We start from the raw sequence: 23669 nt of genomic DNA on the forward strand, positions 1-23669 counted from the left end.
TCCCTGCGCTGCTACTCTGGGTCGCACACGCTGCACTCCAGAGGGCCCGGGGAGGGCAACAGGGCCAGGAGTGCAGTGTGTGTGTGAGAGCAGCACAGTGGGCAGCATTACCAGTATCTGCTGCCTCCCTGGAGCCCGGGACCAGGTCTGGGAGGCAGCTAGGGACAGGACTGGGGCAGGGAGGCAGCAGCTGTTTGCAGCCTCCTGGCTGCAGCTGGTCCAGGTTCTGGGTAGCTGCTGATAGCCACAGAGCCCAAGGAACAGCAGGCCTGGGGGGCAGGGGCAGCAGAGGTATGAACAGGGCTGGGGGGCAGGGGCACAAGCAGGGCATCCTGCCATGTACCCCCTGCCCTCATTTTGTTTTTCTGGCATGCCGGCACTCCGACACTTTCCAAGGTAGGCATTGTGGGTTTTTGGGCATTCCAGTCAAAAAATGTTGCCTACCCCTGGTCTATGGGTTCTAAATATCCCTCTTTTTTTTAAGTTACCAGCCCCAGATTAGACCAGCAAAGATTTGCATGCTTTAAACCAACTCTAGTCTTTTGAGCATTCTGGTGTTTCCATCTTGTGTAAAGCCCAAAATGATCCTGTAGAGAAAACTAAGTGCCAGTCTCCTGATCCACTGTTCTGTGGAATAGGGAGCAATTGAACTGAATGTCAAAGTTTTAATCAAGGTGATTGGCAGTGGAACACCTGCAACACTCCTTAGAGGAAATTTGATCATTTTGGTTGAATTCCTGCTGCTGCTGTTGTCATAATAGAGCACAAGCTGTAATCTGAAATGAATCAAAAGCACTGGCTATGTCTCAGTGAAAAGAGCTGATGCTGCTTTCAATAGCTATTCCATGTGACTGCTTTCTCAGGGGTGGCCTGAGGTATAGCTGTTATAAATGGCAGTATTTTGTTGTATCACTCAGGAACTGAAAACAGCTTGTCCAAGGACAAATATCATGTCTTACAATTCCTTTGGCTCTGGTCAGTCTTCAGATCTCTCCATCATCACATCTCCACTTTCATATGGTTTTAAGGAAGAGTTTACTGAGCTCTGACCCTGAATGCCAGCTAATATATATATGGCCATAAACATGTTGCCAGTTTTAGTAACTTTGTACTTCAGTGAAATCTTGCTGTGAGGAAAATCCTTCTGATGGGGGGGTTTAACCTACTGGGATATTTGAAACGATTGAGAGCAGCGTTGAAAATGAAGTGTGAACATCAGCTGGTGAGCCTGCCTGCCTACTAGCAATAACACATTTAGAGAGAGCCTTTAATGACTTTCTACATCAAACAGTTGTCTGAATCAAACAGTTCTCTATACCTGACGTTGGTAAAGAGAAAATCTATAGCTGGGCAAGGAAGGGCCTGGGCAGAGTTGTAGACAGAAACTTTGCTGTGACAGGGAGAAAGGCAGCAATGGGTGCATCTACATAGAATAAATGGATATGAAAAGAATATATGAAGGGCAACAGGGTTTCCCAAACTGCTTGGAGTGAGGCCAGTGTAGATGTGGTGGCCCAGCAAGGGACAAGACCTAGAACACAGACTGGAATAATGCAAGTCTTGGAGAATGTTCAGGAAGGTACAACTCAAAATCTATCCTATCCCCAGAGCACACCCAGACTGGTGTTGGGGAAACAGCAGCCCTACCAAATGTGCACCCTTCTCCAGAAGCCTTGGAGTCCAGCTCTAGAGCAGAAGGGCAGTTTCTTACTAACATCACAAGTTGGCAGCTCATAGAGAAAGATGGATGGAAACAAGATTTGTAAATTGCTTTAGCATGGGTTCTTCTCCTTGGAAAACATTACTGATCTTAAACAAGATTAGGAAGAAGGCTAGAGCATGCCTTGGAATTCTTGAGCCACAAGGAGACAAGGTCCTGGTACTTTAGTTCCCTGTATTCTGCAATCACTTTGTGTGGGTGGGTGGGTGGATTTGGCTGGTTAAGGACAAGCAGTGGTGCATTTCTCCAAAACATCTGGATGCTGCATACTGAGATGCATGAGTGACCCCTGTGAAAATGTTCTTGCTGAGTGCAGGGATTAGAGCTGTATGAACACTGGTTAGAAAAGAAAACTTAATTTTTTTTATTGCTGTTAGTATTTTTTTTGCAAATCAAAAATCATAAACTTTATTTCAGGTCAAGTGAAAATGTGTTTCTATCTCCAGTTTTTTAGCTATACTTGAACAACCCCACTCCTCACACAGCAGGAAGTGATACCCACTGAGGCAAGATGTCAGTCAGAGAGCCTGTCAGAAGAACACTGTGGCCCATTAGGAGCTCTGGTCTCTATGCTGTCAGTGGGGTAACTGGGGTTTCCCAGTTATAGGGGGATGTCACAGGAGAGGATAGAGCACTGACTGGTAAAGGGCTCAGTCCAACCTCTATAAAGCAAATTCTTCTCCCTGAAAGGACTGTTGCTTGCTCAGCTGTGATGGAAATTTTCGCTGACAAGCCCTGCCAATCAGAGATTGTTGGCCAATCGCTAATACCTGGGGGTGGGGACTAGCTGCAGAGTGTAAGTTGCCTAGAGGCTGGCAAGAGCATCTCTCAGTGTACAGTAGTTGCTGTCTCAACCAGAGCACAGCAGCACTGTTCACAGCAGACAGAGAAACCTTCCTTTCTAAAGGAGGGGTCCTCTTAGCTGTTCACTGGTTCTGGTCCTCTCAGTCTCTGTGGCAGAATAACATTAAGATCCTTTTGGAGAAGATGATGGCATGTGCGGAGATCCTGACTATGTGCTTGCTGTCTGCCAAGCACACTCACAGCCCTAACTCCATGCAGACCCCTCAGCGTTATGGCAAGGGACTACCCATCTTCCATGATGTAAGTAGAGTGCTGTGCACTTGTTTTCAGTTCTGTTGTGCAGTGTGCATGTCTTTATCCTGATCCAAATGCAGGGGACAGGGCAAAACAGGCAGAAATTGGTAGTTGTTGGAAAGCAGCATAACTATTCCCTCTTCTCACAGCTCCTCTTTCTGCAAGCCCTAGATCAAAGATTTCTAAATCCCACAGTATCTGAAGCCACAAGCACCTTGCTGTCTGCATGCACTGGGTTTGCAAAAAACTTGCCAAGTCCTAGAGGGAAGATACAATGACTTGAAATGGAGATTGGGCACTGCAGACTTGAAAAATCCTCTCTGCATCATGTTTCAGGGACAGATGATGTTTTAACAGCTGCAAATAGTGTGTGTGTCTTGATCCTTGTATGCATGCAAGCTGGACATTTTGCATACTTTCAGTAACTTCCACCCAAGTTCCTGTGCAAAATCTGTCTTCTTGGGCCCAAAAGGCAGTTGCATTCCCAGAACAGGTGTAAGTATCTTCATCAAGACAATGGAGAATTGCAAGTGCTTGCCCTTTTCTGCTCTGCATCTGCATAGTTGTGGTTTTGATGCCTGGTTTTTAGTATTTGCTTCCTGATATTCACTGAAGATCATTTGGATTTGGAAAGAATGAGAAATGTGTTATCTGGTTTAGAAAAATCCTTGTTTCCCCAGAGGAACAATGTGCAGTCAAAATTGTTCTCTAACCATGCAGCATGCCTATTTAGTTTGCCAGCTTGGAAAATTTCTTCTCATTCATTCATTCATTCATTCATTCATTCATTCATTCATTCATTCAAGGGTTTGTTTGTTTGTTTTTGTTTGTTTTTAATATGCAAATAAAATATTACATGTTTCCTTTTCACTCGCCAGCCACATTGTAAAGCCTGGACCAGGAGATTTTGTTCTGGTTGGTCAATTTCCATGATTAGTTTACAAAGAAAGTTTAAATTACATCATTCAGTTAGGATCTTAAACTTACTACCTGAACAGCTGTAGCCTAAGTTGCCAGAATGTATTTTAAAACCCCAGCCAGGGAAATTGGTTAACAAAGATTTGCTGTAGCTGGCAGTCACATATTTAAAGTGACTAATGAAGCATTCCAGCTCCAAAGATGACTGCCACTGCAAAACATTTGAATGTGCCTTTGCTTTTAATGTATTGTATTACTACAGTTTTGTGGATGTTACTTGATCATTGTGTTCACTGCTTCTTATAAACAAAGAATGAAAAGCAGCTTTGAAATAATGACATGACTTAAGGCTCCTAACACTGGAATCCTAGGAGCTAAGAACAGCTGCCAGTTCTTTCTGCAGCTTTGTGTTCAAGTAAAGAACTTTCTGCCAAAATGTTTAATCTTGATATTAAAAACAAACAACACATTGTGCTTGATTCCTTTATCCCCTGGAGTGTACCTTATAGTCATTAACTGAAAACATCAAGGCTGATCATACAAAATCTAATTCCATGAAAGGTTGAAGAAGCTGGATGCTGTAGCCTCTCTTTGTGGCTTGTCATGCAAGTTCATAGATTCATAGATGTTAGGGTTGGAAGGGACCTCAATAGATCATCGAGTCTGACCCCCTGCATAGGCAGGAAAGAGTGCTGGGTTTAGATGACCCCAGCTAGATGCCTATTTAACCTCCTCTTGAAGACCCACAGGGTAGGGGAGAGCACCACCTCCCTTGGGAGCCTATTCCAGACCTTGGCCACTCTAACTGTGAAGAAGTTCCTCCTAATGTCCAGTCTAAATCTGTTCTCTGCTAGCTTGTGGCCATTATTTCTTGTAACCCCCAGGGGCGCCTTGGTGAGTAAAGCCTCACCAATTCCTTTCTGTGCCCCCATGATGAACTTCTAGGCAGCCACAAGGTCGCCTCTCAACCTTCTCTTGAGGAGGCTGAAGAGGTCTAGGTGCCCTAGTCTCTCCTCATAGGACTTGGCGTGCAAGCCGTCATATGAGTGGCCCTTCTCTGGACCCTCTCCAGGTTATCTACATCTCTTTTGAAGTGTGGCGCCCAAAATTGCACGCAGTACTCCAATTGCGGTCTGACCAGCGCCCGACAGAGGGGAAGTATCACCTCCTTGGTTCTGTTCGTCATGCATCTGCTGATGCACGATAAAGTGTCATTAGCTTTTCTGATGGCTTCGTCACACTGATGACTCATGTTCATCTTGGAGTCCACTAGGACTCCAAGATCTCTTTCCGCTTCCGTGCTACCCAGCAGGTCATTCCCTAGGCAGTAGGTATGCTGGAAATTTTTCCTCCCTAGGTGCAGCACTTTGCATTTCTCCTTGTTGAATTGCATTCTGTTGTTTTCTGCCCATATGTCCAACCTGTCCAGGTCTGCTTGTAGTTGTTCCCTGCCCTCCGGTGTGTCCACTTCTCCCCACAGTTTTGTGTCATCTGCAAACTTGGACAGAGTACACTTCACTCCCTCGTCCAAGTCGCTGATGAAGACACCGAAGAGTATCAGTCCAAGGACCGAGCCCTGCGGGACCCTACTGCCCACACCCTTCCAGGTCAATACCAACCCATCCACTATGACTCTCTGGGTATGAGCCTCTAGCCAATTTGCCACCCACCAGACGGTGCAGTCATCCAAGTCATAGCATCTTAACTTGTTCACCAGTATGGGGTGGGATACCGTATCGTAGGCCTTCCTGAAGTCTAAGTGAACAACGTCTACCCCTACTCCTGCGTCCAGGTGTTTTGTAACCTGGTCATAAAAAGAGACTAGATTAGTCAGGCATGATCTACCTCCTACGAACCCATGCTGGTTCCCCCTCAGCATAATTTTTCCTGCCGGGCTCTCGCAAATGTGAGCCTTAATAATTTTTTCAAAGACTTTGCCAAGGATGGAGGTGAGACTGACTGGCCTATAGTTGCCTCGGTCCTCCTTCCTCCCCTTCTTGAAAACATGGACCACATTGGCCCTTTTCCAGTCCTCCGGGACCTGGCCCGTGCGCCATGAGTGTTCAAATATTCCTGCCAGTGGCTGCGCAATGACGTCAGCCAGTGCCTTCAGTACCCTCAGATGGAGCTCATCCGGGCCTGCTGACTTAAATGTATCCAGTTCCTCCAAGTGCCTCTGCATCATCTCAGGGTCTGCGCTTGGTAGTCTGGTGTCCTGCTGCTTCCTCTCTACAATCCCAGTGAGAGACTTGTCTTGCCCCTTGCTTAGGAACACTGAGGCAAAGAACTCATTGAGGAGTTCAGCCTTGTCTCCTCTGTCCATCACCAATTGCTTCTGCCCATCTAGTAGGGGTCCTATTCCACCCTGGGCCTTCCTTTTACTCCCTATATATCTAAAAAGCAATATTTTGTTATCCTTAACTTGGGATGCCATCCTCAGCTCCATGGTAGCTTTGGCCTGTCTAACTGCCTCCCTACAAGCACGAGCAGAGGAGGTATATCCCTCTTTAGTAGTTTCCCTGTTTCCACTTTTTATATGCCCCAGAGCAGCCTACGGGCTAAAAGGGGGTTTCTCTGGTCAGCCAAGGAAGCCTCTTGGCCCCTTTCCCCCTTTTTCCCTGCATCGGGATCTTCTCCCTCTGTTCCTGAAGGATCATTTCCTTAAGGCACAGCCACCCTTCCTGGGCTCCCATCTCTTCAAAACTCTTACTCTGCAGTGCGTCCTTGACTAAACGCCTGAGTTCATTGAAATCAGCTTTCCTAAAGTCTAGCACTTTCACCCTACTAGTTACCTTACCCACTCGACGTCTTATGGTGAATTCTATTATTTGGTGATCACTGTCCCCCAGGTGACCACTGATCTGTAGGTCTCCTACCATGTCATCCCCCGTTGCCAATACCAGGTCCAGCAAGGCATTCCCCCTAGTGGGACCATGTACCTCCTGTATCAGATGGAGGTCCTGTATGCAGGATAGGAACCTGCGTGAACGGTGGGACTTTGCTGTCTGCGTCTCCCAGCAGATGTCTGGGAAGTTGTGACAAAAAGCCTATCCTTGCAGACTTGTTTTGCCTGTGCATCTTCTGTTGCAAGAGTAAAAGCCTTTATGAACAAGCAGTCATTTGGTTACTGTTTTGTCTCATTCATTTTACTATTCAGATCTGCAGCCTGTATAGGGTATGCTTTAGAATGGCTTCCCACAGACATTCAGGAAGTGGATTGGAACACTGGAAACTGCTCTCCAAGAAACTGGTAACTCAAAGGTACTTGATGGTACCCCAAAGCCAAATGCATCCAGCTGGCTCCAAGTACTTGATCTCCCCCTGCCTTCTCTGGGTCTGTGTGACAAGCTGGGGCTTTTGCATATTACCAAGCAACAGTGATTTCTGTCCATTGATTCTAGTGGATGCTAGTACCAGGTCCTTTGCTGGTGTGGGGTTTTTTACTTTTGAAATATTTTGGAAGTACATGTGCCAATTATAGGGGGCCCTTGAGCACCTGGCAAGTTGCTGTTGCAGGGTGTCAAAATACTGGCCCTCCTCTTTGTAAGTAAAGGATCCCTGATTGTAGGGGTGGTACCATGGCTCTGAGGAGAGTGGATTCTCAAAGAATCTGACAGAAATTAAGTCAAGTCTTCCATCACTTCCTGAAGCATTATAGCCAGGGTCACCATTAGGGGCAGCATTTGCCAGCAGAGTGATTTACTCAGGTTGTTAATGAACAGCTAATTGATGCCACAACTAGGAGCAAGGACTAGCTGAAGCTGTTCCCATTTGTACCGAAGATTCTGGCTATGGGATTAAAATATCATCTGAACTGATCAGGAATAGAATTGACTTGCATATTGCTGCTTTAGAGCAATGGCAGTATGGATTCCTGGAGCAGTCAGCTGAACCAAAAGTAAACTTTCAGCTGGGATTTGCAGCAGACCTTGAGTTATATTATAGGATGCAGTTCCTAATCAGGAGTTTAATGCCCTGCTCCCTTAGATTTGTTTGCAAATACCAGTCTTTTGAGGTAGGCATTCAGGGTTAGGCACCTGAGAAAACAGACATTTAAAAGGTGCCTTCTGCTCAGGTCAGGTGACTGTACCTGTAATTAGTTGTTCAGATACCAAGGAAGTGGGGGAGGGGTCAGTATAACATCAGAGAATCAAATGTGTCAGCACAGGCCAATGCTCGCATATACCCATAGTTTTGCAAAGCTAACTTTAAAAATCAGCCAGTGGCTGTACTCTAGCACTGAGGTGCCATTCTGGAGTGCCCATCAGCTGCCTTGCCTGAGCAAAAAAGGACCTACCTTAGCCAAAAGAGAAGAATATGTAAATCAAGAACCCCATGTAAATATTGGAACAGCAGATTAGATTACATTAGTGGGTGTTGATTTATAACAGTTGTACATGACTGAGGCTTGCTAATAGATAAGTCATGACTTGCTGCTGGAACATGTAGTAATGGTGGAAGCAACACCTTTGTCAGAAAAGCTCCATTTTATTTAAACTAGAGACATATATCAACCTAACTAGGTAGTCCTTTTTGGCTGAAGCTTGGATGTCCCTTTGCTAGACACAAACCACAGCTGAGCATCTTGTTAGCTTGACCTCTTCAGTCTCTGTGCAACATTCAGTTAAACTGCTTGCATGGGAGTGCAGGCCTACTCCCCAATAAGAAGTTTGTAAGCAGGAATCTACACAGACTTCAGCTTCTCTGTGTTCCTTCCTCTTGAGACCAGTCTCCCATAAACTCTCTTTGCTGCCAGCTCCTGGCCCAAGTTTCACAGAAGTTTGCCCGTCTATGGTCACAGAGGGACCAGGTATGGCTACTGCAGTCCAGCAAAAGGATGCCTATGGACAGGCTTTGTGGCTGCTCATCACAATGCCCCCCTCGCTCAGATGGAGATCCTGTCATATTTGCTCCTGGTGAGGGGCAGCAGACTATGCCAGTGGTTAGCTCCAGCATGGCAAGCTGCTCTTCTACATGAGGAAACTGGTAAAACATGGCCTTAGACCAGGGGTGGGCAAAGTCCGGCCCATGGGCCAAATCCAGCTGGTAGTGGACTCCATTTCCCAGCAGCCTCTCAGGGTTTCCATGGAGACTAGCCCCAGCAGTGCTGGCAGGCTGCAATGGCATCAGCCTCTTCCTGGTGGGAGAAGGTGGGGTGGCTGAGGGGGGGACTGCAGGTGGGAGCAGGATGGGCCCAGCTGCCACTGCCTGTGCAGAGTGGGCAGCGGCTATGGTGGTACTGGGAGGGGTGGCTACGGGGAGCTATTGGGAATTTAGGGGTGGCTCTAGTCCCCCCTCAACACCCCCAGCGCTGCCCCTGCTCTGGGGTTGGACTGGGATCTTGTGGCAGTAACAGTGTAGTCCAGAGCCAGGGCAGAGCCTCAATCTGCAGCCTGCATGCTCCAGGCAGAGGGGTTTACAGGCAGCGGATCATGGCTCTGCCTCAGCTCCGGACCATCCTATCATCGCTGCAAGATCCCAGCCCAGCGGTGGAGCATCTCCGTGCCCTGCCGGCGCTGCTGGGGCTGATCTCCATGGAAATCCTGGCTCCACTGTGTCACAGCGCAGCTGCTCCTGGGATCTCCATGGAAACCAGACCCAGCCACATAGGCAGGGGCTGCTGGAAAATGGACTTCAGCCACTGGTTACATCCACCATTTTGCCCACCCCTGCCTTAGAACTTTTTGCTCTCTCACACAAATGAGGTGAGGTGACCATGGGGTCAGAAAGTACAGAACTGCACTGGCAGGTAGTCAGTTTTACAGCTTGAGGCCTTCACTATAAGATCAGATTTTTTGTCTTACCTACAAAGCAGGAAACAAAGAGAATGTTGGAGACATACCAAGCCTTCCAGACCAAGCTGAGACAGAACAAAGTCTGAAATATTTCCTCCCACCCAGCTCTGCTTCCCAGCTCCAAATGTGTAATAACTTCCCAGGCGGGAACATAATTTTCACTTTTTCCTTTTGAGGCAATTCTTCATTTCCTTAGTAGCCCTCATAGGCCATGCAGCAAAGCCTTTGGCCCGTTATAGTTGCCCTTCCAATAAGGGGATGTTGTTTCAAGCTTCCTTCTCCCACCTGGTTGGAGAAGTTGCACCAGATCGAAACATGAAACAAGTGCTGGATGAGGCAGATAGGTTATAATTTCCTGAGGAACATAACCTCTTCTGATCACCACCTCTCATCTAGCTGGGCCAGCCCAGAAACAGTTTTGCTGAATGGCTTCTGTGCAGTGAGAGTGCAGGAGCCACTCTGTGTTCAGCAGACAGGGATATTCAAACCCTCAAAAGATTGCCCAACTCAGTATTAGCTGGCAGTTTCCCTGGGGTGGATGAGGATTAAAGAGGCAAAAGATCACTTCCCCTCTGCTAGAAGTGCATAGTTGAAGGTGTATGGCAGAGGTGGGTAAAATATGGCTCGTGGGCTGGATTCAGCCCACAGTGGGTCTTTATCCAGCCCATGGTGGGTCCCTTGGTTCCACCTGACTCAGACACCATCCAGCCATGGCATCCTGCTGCCCCCTGGGCATGAAGCAGGGTTGGAGCAGCTCCGCAGCTGGACTATCATCCTAGGCAGCCCAGGCAGCAGAATCTCCTTCCAGCTGCTGCCACTGCTGGCCCCAGCCCTGTGGTCCTGACTGGAACCTGTGCTGCACAGCCCTGACCCTGTGTGTCCCGTGCCTGCTCCAGACTCACCTGCCCAGGTTCAGCAGCAGCAGTGTGGGACAAAAGCTGTTGCTCAGCACTGGGGAAAAGTGGCCCCTCTCCCTGCACCTGCCAGCAGTTCCTGCTGTGGCCTCCTGGAGCCCGTACCACACCAGACTGCCCTTTGTCTGCTCTGCGTTGCCACTACTGGGCAGCTCAAGGGTGGCAGTGATGCCAGCAAAGATGCAGGGCAGCCCTGTGTGGGCTCTGAGTGGCTACAGCAGGAACCACCAGCAGCAGGAGATGGAAGAGCTGCTTTCCCCCTGCACTCAGTGACAGCTTTTGTCCCATGCCACCGCTGCTGAGCCTGGGTGGGCAAGTCCAGAGCTGGCATGGGGCATGTGGGGTCACAGCTGTGCAGCGTGGGCCCCCAGCCAGAAGGAGCTGCTGCTGCCTGGGCACCCTAGAAAGGCAGTTCAGCAGTGGAACTACTCCAGCCACACTGCGTGCCCAAGGAGCAGCAGGATGCTCCATTGCCAGGCAGTGCAGATCAGGTGCAGTGTGAGGTGGATCGGGGCTGTGTCCAGGTTCCAGCTGATCCACTCTACCAGGGGGAGTCTGGAGCGGGTGCAGGGTACACTGGGGCTGCTCACTATTGGTAATGTCGGGAAAGCACTTCATGGTGCATGCGCTCTGGGCTGTTGTGGGGCAGGGATGGGGGCAGGGGCTGACCAGCTCAGGGGGGCACATGCAGGGGCTCCCATGCACACCCCACCATACCCACAAACCTTCCCCCACACAACCACACCTTCCCCAAACACAATCGCACAACCTGCAAACGTCGCACCAACCCACACCCTCCTTCACACCCTCCACAAACCCCACATGCACTCCCCCCACACACACACACACACACCTCTGGGGGGAGCCCCACTCACTGATAGGTACACCCACCCCATTACAAACACTCACCACCACACATATGCCTCCACATACCCCCATTCACATCCCCGTGCACCCCGCCATGCCCCCATACAAACAGTCCAAGCCACCACCCTCCTCCACATACCCCACACCCTCCCTCATACCCCATACACACACATCCACACACACACCCACGTCTCCCCACAAACCCCGTACCCCTCTACCCCCCCACAATATACAAGAGTAAGACTTCATTTTGAGCTATTATGCAATCACACAACAATCTATATACACTCTATATACATCACACAAACACACACAAATCAGAATAAAAAAATATTTTTCAATAAAATTAAAATACGTTCTTGTCAATGTTTGATTTTTAATATATAATTTGGTTTTTTTTCTGGTTCCAAGATGGGAAACACCCTTCCCAAAAGGAGTACTTCTGAGTGCAGGGGGAGGGACTTTGGGTGGCAAAGATCAGGGGTTGAGGGGCAGGACTTCTGGTCCCAAAATGGTGACCAGGGGGTGGGGCACCTATCAAGGAGCAGGTATACCCTTGCCGCCCTGGACAGCTCATCAAAACTCATTAAGTGGCCCTCCACCCAAAATAATTGCCCATCCCCAGTGTATAGTCTGTGAACCTAGTTTATTTCTGAAGGATTCAAGCCAGTGTTATTACGTGTATTAAATACTTAGCTTCATGGATTTTTTTGTAGTCCAAATTACTTTGAAAGAATAGTCTAGTTGATGAATGTTGAATTTCAGTAGAAATCCTGCAGACAGCCACTTTAATAACCAAGCAATTAATCAGAGTAGTATTAGCACAATTAACACCTGAGGTGTTCATCTTGTTACCAGCAATCCTAGCAGCAGTCCACTGGCTTTCTATGTTCTCACAGTTTCCCTTGCACCTGCTTCTTGGTTCTTCTAACTCAGAGTTTAGTTCCAGAGTGCTACAAGATAATTTAACACATTCACTTTCTCAGCTAAGAAACTGGACAGCTTCCGAGCTGTTTCCCCTGTTGGGAGGTGAGACACTTGTCTCTTTCACCAATTCAGACTGATACCAATCTCAATATCTATGTGCATCTGAAATAATACACAAGAGTATGGTGCAGAGGAGAAGAGTGTATTAATACAGCACTAATTGGTAACATCTCTTCATCTGTGAATTTTCACGCACTTTACAAAACACCAGTTGAGTGTCATGATGCTTTTGCAAAGTAAGAAAAAACCTATTAATAATGATGGGCAGACAATAGGAAAATATTTGCCCTTATTTGGTAGGTGGGGAAGCAGAGGGCAGGGACAGTAAGTGGTACATTTTAAAGTTCCTTTGCCTGTTTGTTCAAATGTGTACATAGGCAGGCAATGTCATTTTGTCAGCATTCTGATGTGTTCACGTGGCCTCAGTGGACTGACACCTGGGAATGCAGGTACATAGTTTTTCCTGCATATGGTTTAGACTCCTGAATGTCATTCCACTTGGGAAGTGTTGGCACCTGCCAGCTGTGGCAGTGTGGACATGGACATAAAATTTTACCTGGGGGAAAATAAACGTTGAAAGCACAACCCTAGATGGCTTGTCCCAGTGACCCCAGCAACCTTGATCTAGTCCTTGCTGCATTTCAAGTGTGCTGTGCCTCCAGCTGGCACTAATTGGCACCCCCTATTTGCAGTTTCAGTGGGGATGCTCAGGACAGAATGGGCCCTTAAGGAATGAACTACTCTTGCATCTTGAGAAACAGCTGCTTTTGGTCATCACTAAGGTGCATAGAAAAGCAGCATGTGGAGCTGTCTACACCATGGTTAAACCTAGGCCATGTGTCCCCAAGTTTCTCTGCACCTTGGAGTCTCATTATGACCCTCACTCTCTATTCAATCTGCCTGGAGTCCCAAAATCTCTCTCTGCACATTCCACTGCCTGACCTTTGCAAACCTGGTCATCAGCTCAGCCCCCAGTTCACCCACCTTAGAAACAGACCGGCTGATCTGTCCATTGGGGCTGGTATTCTACTGGCTCTAGAGGACTGAGGTCCTGGGTGATGGCCAGGAGTCCAAGGAAAGTAGCCAGTGCTGCAGAGTGTCAGGCTGCAGTCCTGATTTATCTAAGCAGCTCAGTAACATCTTGTGGGAGTGGACCCAGGTCCCAGTCTGTATCAGGGTCTGGCAGCATGTGGCTCTGGACAAACCTACAGAAAGTTCTAGTTTCTGCCCCAGGCTCCTGACAGTGTGAGAGAGCCTCTTCTGCCCACGTGGTGGACTGGGAAGGTGAGGAAACATTCCTGGATGAAGTTTCTTAGTGCTACATGGGGTCAGGGTACAACAAGTTCCTTTTATCCCCTTGACTTTTCTCCCTATGTCCCAGGGCAAAACCAAAGGGATCCAAAAACCAAGCCAGTTATTTCCAATAGATGCAAAGACAAGAGTGTGTAGGAGGCTGGACAAGGATGACCTGCCATGTTGGTGTCAGCGTGCTGGCTCCACACCTCCAGAAAGCCCACATCATGATGTTTCAATGCAGGGTTTTGAAGGCCAGTGATTCTGAGATGGGCATTGGGACAAGTTGTTTCTGGGTAAAGCAGTGTTCCCCATTTCAAATAGCTGTTAGCAGGGTGCATGTAGGGACAGCTTGCAGTAGGTGGTGCCATGCAATAGCTAGGGAGCCTGGAGGAGGTGCTGAGGCTGCCAAGGGAGAGAGAAATAATGGGTGGGGGATGTTATTATTTAAATCTGATCTAAATTTCTGTACCATCAGCAAAAAGTATGTGTATTATGGGAGCACAACAAGCTTCCTCCTTGTCTCAGTGCTACTTACTGAGCTGGTGGTGGGGAGCATGTGCAGGAAGGTAGCAGGGCTATCTGAGATGAGACTTTAAGTGTGCTCTGGGGCTGGTAGGGCCAATGGGTCCCAGAGTTGTGCACGCAGGGACTAGAGCCACTCCTGAGGCTGTGTGAGTTTGGTTCCTCTCTGTGATCTGGTCTGAAAAAACCTGGAGATCTATCCCTACTCTGGGCTCTGCCCTCTCCTGCTGCTGCCCACAGAGTAATTCTGCCCACCATACCAAGCGAGCCCTGTACCTTCTGTTCCCCATCACTTCTACCACCACATCTGATCTCCCCCATCCAGCCTCCCTCATCAACCTCTCCTGCTGCTCCTGCCATTCCTTCACTCCCTCTCCCACACCCCAGGAGACTCAGTAGAGTCCCCTGCCCTTCCTCCTCCTCAAGCTGGGTGCTGTTGGAGAAGGGAGAGGCAGCAGAGCTATCCAGTTGTTCAAGGTAAGGTAGGGTGGTGAGAGCAGAACTTCCCTGAGCATTGGGTGCTTTCTGTCCCTTTTGTTTCCCGCAGTCTGTGCCTGCAGTGTGGTTTGGTGGTGATATTCCTCCTGTCTCTAGTAGCAGCTCCAATGAGCTATTCCACCCCAGCAGGTGGGGTAGTGTGACTGGACAGCAGGTTTCTCACAGGCAGAACCAAGATCATGCACCCCTTGCTGCTACCCTCACGTTGTTGTTCCTTGGGTGCGTGGCCCTGCATGATCTGATGTAGGAGCAGGGGCCTGGAAGAGGCCTCCTGGGTCATTAAGTCCAGTAACCATTAATGCAGGTTGGCCCAGGACCTCCAACTAAATCCTTTTAATCCCATACAGCAGCCTCTCCAGCCAGCAACAACTCTGGGATCAGAGCTGAGCTGGCAGGATGGGTGCTGATGCAGGAACACAGTGTGCCCCTTTTGTGACAAGAAGCCACTGGGGTCAGCCTACCAGCCAGGGCAACTCACAGGGTTGCCAACAGCATCTTCCTCCAGAGGTAGGTTTATTTCTTATTAACATAGCCCCAGGCCAACCTAATTGGGTAGATTAGCTCCCTGGCTCTTTTACAGAGTCCCATCCACTCCCTGCAGATCCCAGTCCCAAGTGAGTTGCTGTTATTTAAGGGCCAGGTGATCCACAGGCTGTTGTCTGATTCCTGGCCTCAGAACCATGATTAGGAAGGCAGCTAACCAGCAGGGGTGAGCTCACCTCTTAAAACACCCTCCCTCTGTGAGTGACTTTTATAGGCGTGTCTCTGGTGGATCTCCAAAGCACTCAACAAATTTGGCAAAGGACCAGATGTTCAGGTACTTTGCCTCTCTCATTGGCATCAGATTTTCAGAGCTCAGATTTGGCAGAAGGCTGCTTGCTGACTTTGGAGTCTTGTTGGGAGCTGGGCTCCTTTTGAAACTTTGGTCCAATGGGCACTTTAACTTAAAAGTGCCCCCACTGCCATTTTGAAGTGCAGGGATGCGAATACACGAGCTGCAGAGGCTGGCTGAAGTGTGGTAATTACTGTGCTTCATCAGATTCAATTAATCGACTCTGCTATGCAGCACATCTACAGGCACCCAGGCAGAATCCCCTCTCCCAGATGCACCTGTCTATGCTGCAGGTGGTGCTTTGTCAAGAGTCAGAGCAGCTAAGCATCAGCCATGAGGAGGCTCTGAGTTGGATAGGAGCAAGGTGTCATTTTTACAGTTGCTGCCTCTTGAGGTCAGTCTCTTCAGACAGTCTCTGGTCTCTCTTTATAGTTCTCAGAAATCTAACCCATCCCTGGGAACAAGTTAAAGGTGTCACTGTGTTAAATGTTCTGTTTTTTTAATGTATCTAGAGGCCAGAAGCAAGCCTTTCTTTTGCTGCCTTAGGGCATTTGTACACACCGCGAGATTTCCCGTTTATGCTGCCGCAGCTGCTTTTTTGTTTGCATGAGCGGGATTTCCCACTGCTTTAAAAGTCTTTCCAGCATGTTAAATTAAAGCTGCTCGGACATGTTTTATTTAGCACCACTACTACTTACTGCACCCTATCTATGGATTTGTGACGTGCAAGCAGTAAGCAACTCAAAGACTTGTAATGAATTTCTTTTGCCATCAGGTGGTGATGTGTTCTTTCTGTAGTTCAGGCCTTTGTCCAGTAGGTGCATTGTGATTTTATTTTATGGGGTTTTTTTCTGCCCATCCCTCCCCCTGCTCCATAGTTGACCGCAGGCAGGCATCCAGGGCAGGCATGGCATGGTGCGGGCATCACAGAATAATTAATACAGGGGAATAAAGAGAAATGGAGGAACAACCCAGTACTGTGACTTTGATTCATAGATTCATAGATGTTAGGGTTGGAAGGGACCTCAATAGATCATCAAGTCCGACCCCCTACATAGGCAGGAAAGAGTTCTGGGTTTAGATGACCCCAGCTAGATGCCTATCTAACCTCCTCTTGAAGACCTGCAGGGTAGGGGAGAGCACCACCTCCCTTGGGAGCCCGCTCCAGACCTTGGCCACTCTAACTGTGAAGAAGTTCTTCCTAATGTCCAGTCTAAATCTGCTCTCTGCTAGCTTGTGGCCATTATTTCTTGTAATCCCCGGGGGCGCCTTGGTGAATAAAACCTCACCAATTCCCTTCTGTGCCCCCGTGATGAACTTCTAGGCAGCCACAAGGTCACCTCTCAACCTTCTCTTGCGGAGGCTGAAAAGGTCCAGGTTCTCTAGTCTCTCCTCATAGGGCTTGGCCTGCAAGCCCTTAACCATACGCGTGGCCCTTCTCTGGACCCTCTCCAGGTTATCTACATCTCTTTTGAAGTGTGGCACCCAGAATTGCACGCAGTACTCCAACTGCAGTCTGACCAGCGTCCAATAGAGGGGAAGTATCACCTCCTTGGATCTATTCGTCATGCATCTGCTGATGCACGATAATGTGCCATTGGCTTTTCTGATGGCTTCGTCACACTGCCAACTCATGTTCATCTTGGAGTCCACTAGGACTCCAAGATCCCTTTCCGCTTCCGTGCCACCAAGCAAGTCAGTTCCTAGGCAGTAGGTATGCTGGACATTTTTCCTCCCTAGGTGCAGCACTTTGCATTTCTCCTTGTTGAATTGCATTCTGTTGTTTTCCGCCCATACGTCCAACCTGTCCAGGTCTGCTTGTAGCTGTTCCCTGCCCTCCAGCATGTCCACTTCTCCCCACAGTTTTGTGTCATCCACATACTTGGACAGAGTACACTTCACTCCCTCGTCCAAGACGCTGATGAAGACATTGAGGAGTATCGGTCCAAGGAAGGTACATGCTATTGATGTACTACCCCCTGTTAGTTTTGCCCCTACCTCTGCCACCTGTAGTGTATTTGCTTACCCACCCCATGTCCGTGCACCCCCCCCACACACCTGTGTACTCCCCACCTACACCCCCCACCCGCTGTGCCCACCATGGTGTTCACAACTGCCGAGCAGAGCAGCGGCATCACCAGAATGGTAAGTTTGCAACTTTGTTTGGAGTGTGATACCCCAAGACTTCAATATTTCAAACCTTCCTATTTCTTATAATTGACATTCCCAATCCATAAACATGACGGATAGTCCAGGAGGATGCTGCCTGCCAGGCCCACTACCCAGGATGTGCAGCATCCCAGGTGATGTATAGTTAATATCAGAAATGTCCCATCAACCTTGTGTGGAGGGGTGTGTGTGTGTGGGGGGGGGGTTGGAGGGCAAGAGGGTGGTTTTTGGATTGTAGTCCAAAACCCCTTCCTCTTCTTCTCCCCCCCCCCCCCCCCCCCCCGCCCCGTAGAAAACTTTCGTGGTTGGAAGTTGCAGAGGACCAATAGGGCCAATGAGGAAAAAGCATGAATAAGGAGGAAGGAAGTTATTTAGTATACTGTGTAGTGTACTATAGAACATAGTGTATAGATAGATATTGTATAGAATTATAAAAATAGTGTATAGTGAGAAATAGTGTACAGATAGTGTATAGATGGTGTATAATAATATCCTAATATAATAGTATTTTAAACAATGCTGTATAGGTGCTGGGGAGGAAAATCTCGACTTTTTTTCCTACTATTTTTCTTTTTTTTTTTAAATTGTCTTTAATTTATTTATTTAAATACTTTTTTTACTTATGCCTGCTTTGATTTTTTTTTAAAAATCATATAACTACACCACAATTTTAAAGTAAATCTTTGAAAATTTGTCTATATGTGTGGCATGTTTTCTTTCATAGGCAGATTGGTATGCATGGGATTTCATGTGGTTCGGGAGTGGGTGCGGTAGGTTGGGAAAGGTGATAATGATTGTGCCTGGCCGCCTCAACCAGCATGGGGATCCTTTGCTTGGAGGCATTTATGGAGTGATGGCATTACTGGAAAAAGTTGCAGGGTAGACTGTTATGGAAGGTCAAAAGCTTGTCCAATGTTGCTATATACAGTGATCCTGGCAAGCCTGCTGCAATACTGCAGCATAGGGCTGTGCAAAGCTTCAGGTGGTGATTCGATTCAGAGGAGATTTGGCCCGATTCAGTGGCCAAATCTCTGAATCCAAATTGAATCAGGGGACCAATCTAAAGGTCCAAATCATTCAAAGTTCCCCGAATCTTCAGAAAAGATTCGGAGAGCTTTGATGATTTGGACAGTCCCCGGTGGCTGCAGCAGGGAGCTGTAGCTGACACAGAGCTAGTCCCTTCCCCCAGCCCCGCTCCCCCGCCCCTAGTACTTACCAGTACTTACCAGTACTTATGATCTAAAGGTCCAATTGATTAGGATGCCATTGGTAGTCAAGTGGTGAAGCATTAGGCTTTGTGGGCAGCACCAATCCCAGACCAGAAAATTCTTGGAAAACCTGCATTATAGCAAAAAAAGCATTTTAAAAGGGAGACATGCTACAGAGCACTTTAGAAAATGTAGAGATTGATTATTAGATTGATTATTTGATTAATTGTATTGATTTTTGATTATTTGATCATTTGATTGATTTTTTGGATTGAGTGTTTGAGGAAAGGAAGCAGGGAGGGAGCTTGCTAAAAATCAACATGAAGCCTGTTGTGTGTGTGAAAAAGGTGGGAGAGACCTCTCAGATTTTGATTAACAGATTTTTGACTGACAGAGTTTTGATTGCTAAATCACAATAAATTAGATGCCCTCAAGGGAAGCCAGAGATGGTTGCACTCCATGAGCTACAAAGGAGTGCAATTATTACTAAGACACAATGCTGCCCAGAGTATTGTTATTATAAGATATGTTTATTCATATTATAATAACACTATACTATATAAATCTACTGTACTGATTATAAGTCTATATAATATAAGTCTATCTCAGTGGTTCTCAATCTGTGGGTTGCGACCCTCCAGGGGTCACGAGCAACTTAAAAGGCAGTCACATTGGGGATGAGCACGGAGGGGATCACGTTGGGAAGGGGTGAGGTGGCATGCTGCTTCTCAAGTACCCGCAGTATCATAACCTTTGAGAAGATATAGGCTATATATAATATGTCTATATAATAAAAGTCTACTGTAAGTATAATACATACTAGAATATATAATAGTTGAGAGAATACTGAAGGAAGTGACATCAGGCTCTTCGTCTTCTTCTCTTCCTCTTGTGAGAGCAGCGTGCAGCTAGCAATGGAATGGGAGCTAAAAGCATAGAAAGTGCATAAGAATTTTTATTGAAAACCAACATTCAGTGTTTCTTGTGCACCTCATGTACCTTCCTACACAACAAAAAAATTCCACCGACCCAGTTTATAAGAAAGTTGCACCTCCCCTCCCCCTCAAGGCACAGAGAGGTGTCAGCTGTCACTTACCAATGCGTAAAGGTGCTGCTTGTGGAGCACACTGCAATGTCCTCTTTCAAGTTGCATGTCGCAAAGCTGCGCTCATCCAGCACTCAAAGCTTCACTGCACCCCTCTTCAGCAATCTGCAGTCTTCTCAAATGCTGGATTTGCATTCTGAAGCCTGCATCGCTTTTGCAGTGACTTCGTAATGGCTACATAAACAGGCTTATTCCTCCTACTTTCCAGCTGGTCTATAATCTTTTGCTTTGACCAAATGTTGATTGCATCCTGCGGTTCTTCCCAGGCCCAGTTGGGTCCACAGGCATTGGAAGTATCAGCCTCCTGCTCTGTCGCCTCCATATTGCTGGCCTTGGCTTTCTGAGACATGGCAACACAGTTCATGGTCAACAGCAAGTGATTCACAAAAGGTCACTGGGTTGGCAGGGGTTGGCTTTATACACATGCCATCCTTGCAAGAGGCATTTGGAAAATTCCAAAGATTGTGAAGTTATCACCTGTGTCTTACAACACCCAAAGGTGATGAAGCACCATTTACCAACAAAGACATGGTGATGGGCTTGAGCATTGGCTAAATAAGGCCTTTGTCCATTGGGATGGCTGGTTAATGCCCCAGAATGTTGCAAACATCGATCACACCTGCTTAAATTGTGTTTTTGCCCCTCTTCCCCTAGTCACACAATGAAGGCCATTTTTTTTATTGCTGCAACTGCAGAAGACAGTCTATTTTCACTGACCTCGCAAAAGTATTCTGCTGATACTGACCCAGTTTGGCTGGTCCTACATTAACAGGAGAGGATTATGGCAAAATCTTATCTGTCTCATTGCAGAATTAAATGTTTGCAAACTTGATTCCAGGTGTCTTGAACTAAGACTTGATGCATCAGAGCATTGAAGTTGCTTCTTATCTCAGGACCAAACAAAGGCTGCACAAATGCCTGGGGTTACTTGTTGAAAATGCAGTGGTCATCTATTGAATGCAGCTAGACAAAGTTCCAGACCACACTGCCCCACCCCCGCCCCCAGCTTGGTGCGGGGAATGGTGGTGATCTTAGAAACAGGTGAGATCTGAGAAGCAGCTGCTGACGGAGAGGGGCCAAATGGAGATTTAGGACAAGATGTGTGAGGAATGGGAAGTGGAGTATGGAGAACAACACAGTGAATACTCTGACATGGAGAATCTGGAGGACATGGGTGAGGAGGAGGAGGAGGTGACAGTGCTGCTGATTGAACTATTGCTGGCCTTGAAATTAATACAAGACATGCAGCACCGCCAGATAATGATGATAGCATATGCATCGTTAGCGTTTCTGCAGGTTTTATATGAGGACATGGCTACAGGTGCCTTGCGAAAAAGAAAATGGAAATATTCCAAGGAGTGGGAAAACCAAGAGGCATGTGAAGAAGTGGAAGCTGACTGGGCTTTGTTGAGAAACCTCAGGAGCAGCATCCTCACAGTCGGGGCCTGTGAGATCAGCTCGTACTGGTGGGAGCGAATCGTGCTGGCCACTTGGAATGATTAGCAGTGGCTTGAGACTTTCTGAATGACCAGGGAGACATTTTATCATATTGTCTCGATGCTGGGGCCACAAATTGAGAGGCAGGACACTAACATGTCAGGCCATCCCTCCGGACAAGAGGGTGACAATGGCAGTCATGAAACTGGCCACCCCATCCAGCCTCCACTACTTCATGAACCAATTTGGCATGGATTCCCACATGGCCAGGGTGGTGACTTGTGAGGTATGCCAGCTGCTGCAGGATATCACTGCAAACAACTCTATTTGCCTGGGGAATTCTCAGGAAGCCATAGATGGCTTCAATGCCATGGGGTTCCCTAACTGCATGGGGGCTTTAGACAGCACTCAGATCCCAGTGTAGTCTTCTTCGGGGAGGGGGAGGTCTTTCACAAATAGGAAAGGATTTGCCTCCATGATCCTGCAAGCCATGGTGGACCACTGGGCCTGGTTCAGGAACATTTTTACCAGGTGGGCCGGCAGTGCGCAAGACACGCGCATGTTCAGAAACTCTCCCCTGCCTGGCCTCATGGAAAAAGATCGCTATGCACCCGGAGTCCCCGAGACAGTGATCCATGGTGTTGCCATTCCCCTGCTTATAATAGCGGATGCTGCCTACTCCCTAAAGCCCTGTCTCATGATACCTTATGGAAGGAACATTACGGACCCGCAGAAGCTGGTTTTCAACTCCCATCTGAGCAGTTGCAGGATGGCCGTTGAATGTGCCTTTGGGTGACTGAAAGGATGGTGGAGGGTGCTTAACTGCTGGCTTGAGCTGGATCCAGAAAATACCATGGCCTTTGTAGTGGCAGCTGTGTGCTCCACAACATCTGTGAGGCCCATGGAGAGGTTTTCAGTGAGTCGTGGACTGAAGAAGTGTGGCAGGCAGCAGCAAGACAGAGATGTGGCCAGACAGCAGTGCAGGGACCGAGGAGATATCCACAAGGAAAAGCTGGTCAGGTGGCCCCTGTGCGGGATTGCCTGGCAGCTCATATTATGGGTGTGAATGGATGCTGACAACAACTAGCAGTGCTTATTCTTTTGATTACAACAAATTCTATAACATAAACATCTGTGTCTGTCTGCAGGGGTGTGCGGGAGAAAGTAGCAAACGGGGTGGAGGGAAGGGCAAGCAGTGCAGGGGTGGGGGGGGGATGTGGACTATGGTAGGGGGTTGCTGCTTCGAGGCTGGCAGTGGTTTGGGAGGGGGGCTTATTACACACCAGCACCTAGCCAGTCTGAATCATGTTCCATGGGTGGAAGAGTTAAGTATACCTCTAGGTGGCTGGTTTGGGGGGGCGGGGCAGGGCAGGGCAGGGCAGGGCGGGGTGGGTGGCAAATGTGGGGTGAATGAATAGCCTTAGTTTAGGAGTTTAGGGAGCGAGTGAACAGTCCAGCTGAGGAGTGTGACCAGGGGAGAGGAGGGGCATATTCCACCCCAAGCCCACCTTTAACCCACCATTTCAAAAACATTTCACAACACCCCTCCAAAAGCCATATGTTGCACTAAACAAACAGATTCATGGCAGAATGTGGGCAGGGAAGGTGAGTGGGGGAAGCAGCCCCATTGACATGTCCCCATGGAAACTGTTCCAAGCCCTGGCAGCTTGGGAATGCTGGGATATATCAATTATATAGTAAAAAAAAAATAAAAAATCCATATATATAAATTCTCATTACTTTGTTGGGGGAAGGGAAAGGGATGGAAGGGATGATTCCACATGGCTTGTCATCAGGATCACCATGGGGTCACCTGTTCGGAAACTGGCCCAAGTCTAGGTGGGTGCAAGTGGCAGGGTTTTGGAGTGACCAGGCCCAGGTGCATGAAGGTGGTGGGGACTTAGCGTAAGACTCCCAGAGGGGCAAGGGTGGGGACTGTGGAGGCGGGTTTACATATGCCTCCTGCTGTAATTCATTAGGAAAGATATTGCTGGGGGTACATTGGTATTTGCCTCCCCCTGCTGGAATCTGCAAGGAATTACACAAGACTTAACTCATTCAAAAGCCCATGGCATGCAAACACAAACTCATTGCACCAAAATAACCCAGGTTAAAAATTTTAAGGTGTAGTAAATTAACGAGGCTGTGGCATGTACAAATGATCTTAGATTTTGAAGCATTGAATGTATTTGTGCTGATGCAGTGCTAAAGAATGGTCACTAGAAGAATCTGCAGCAATAGCAAATGGGGCAACAGCACACCCAGGCTATTTTTTGCTAGTATTTTCCCTATTCCATCTTTTC

The 23669-nt window shown here is 47.9% G+C and overlaps 1 protein-coding gene across 1 annotated transcript in view; it reads left to right on the plus strand.

Annotated features, from left to right (window-relative positions):
* The first annotated feature begins 1978 nt into the window (after positions 1–1978).
* NECAB3 (N-terminal EF-hand calcium binding protein 3) overlaps positions 1979–23669 on the plus strand; it is a 168824-nt gene continuing 147133 nt past the window's right edge. Inside the window, exon 1 of the mRNA XM_019482342.2 lies at positions 1979–2824. Coding sequence (XP_019337887.1) covers positions 2708–2824 — 117 coding nt within the window. The 5' untranslated portion in view covers positions 1979–2707. The remainder of the gene's footprint in view (positions 2825–23669) is intronic.

The sequence above is a fragment of the Alligator mississippiensis genome, chromosome 9 (assembly GCF_030867095.1).
Source record: "Alligator mississippiensis isolate rAllMis1 chromosome 9, rAllMis1, whole genome shotgun sequence".
NCBI classification, from domain to species: Eukaryota; Metazoa; Chordata; order Crocodylia; family Alligatoridae; genus Alligator; species Alligator mississippiensis.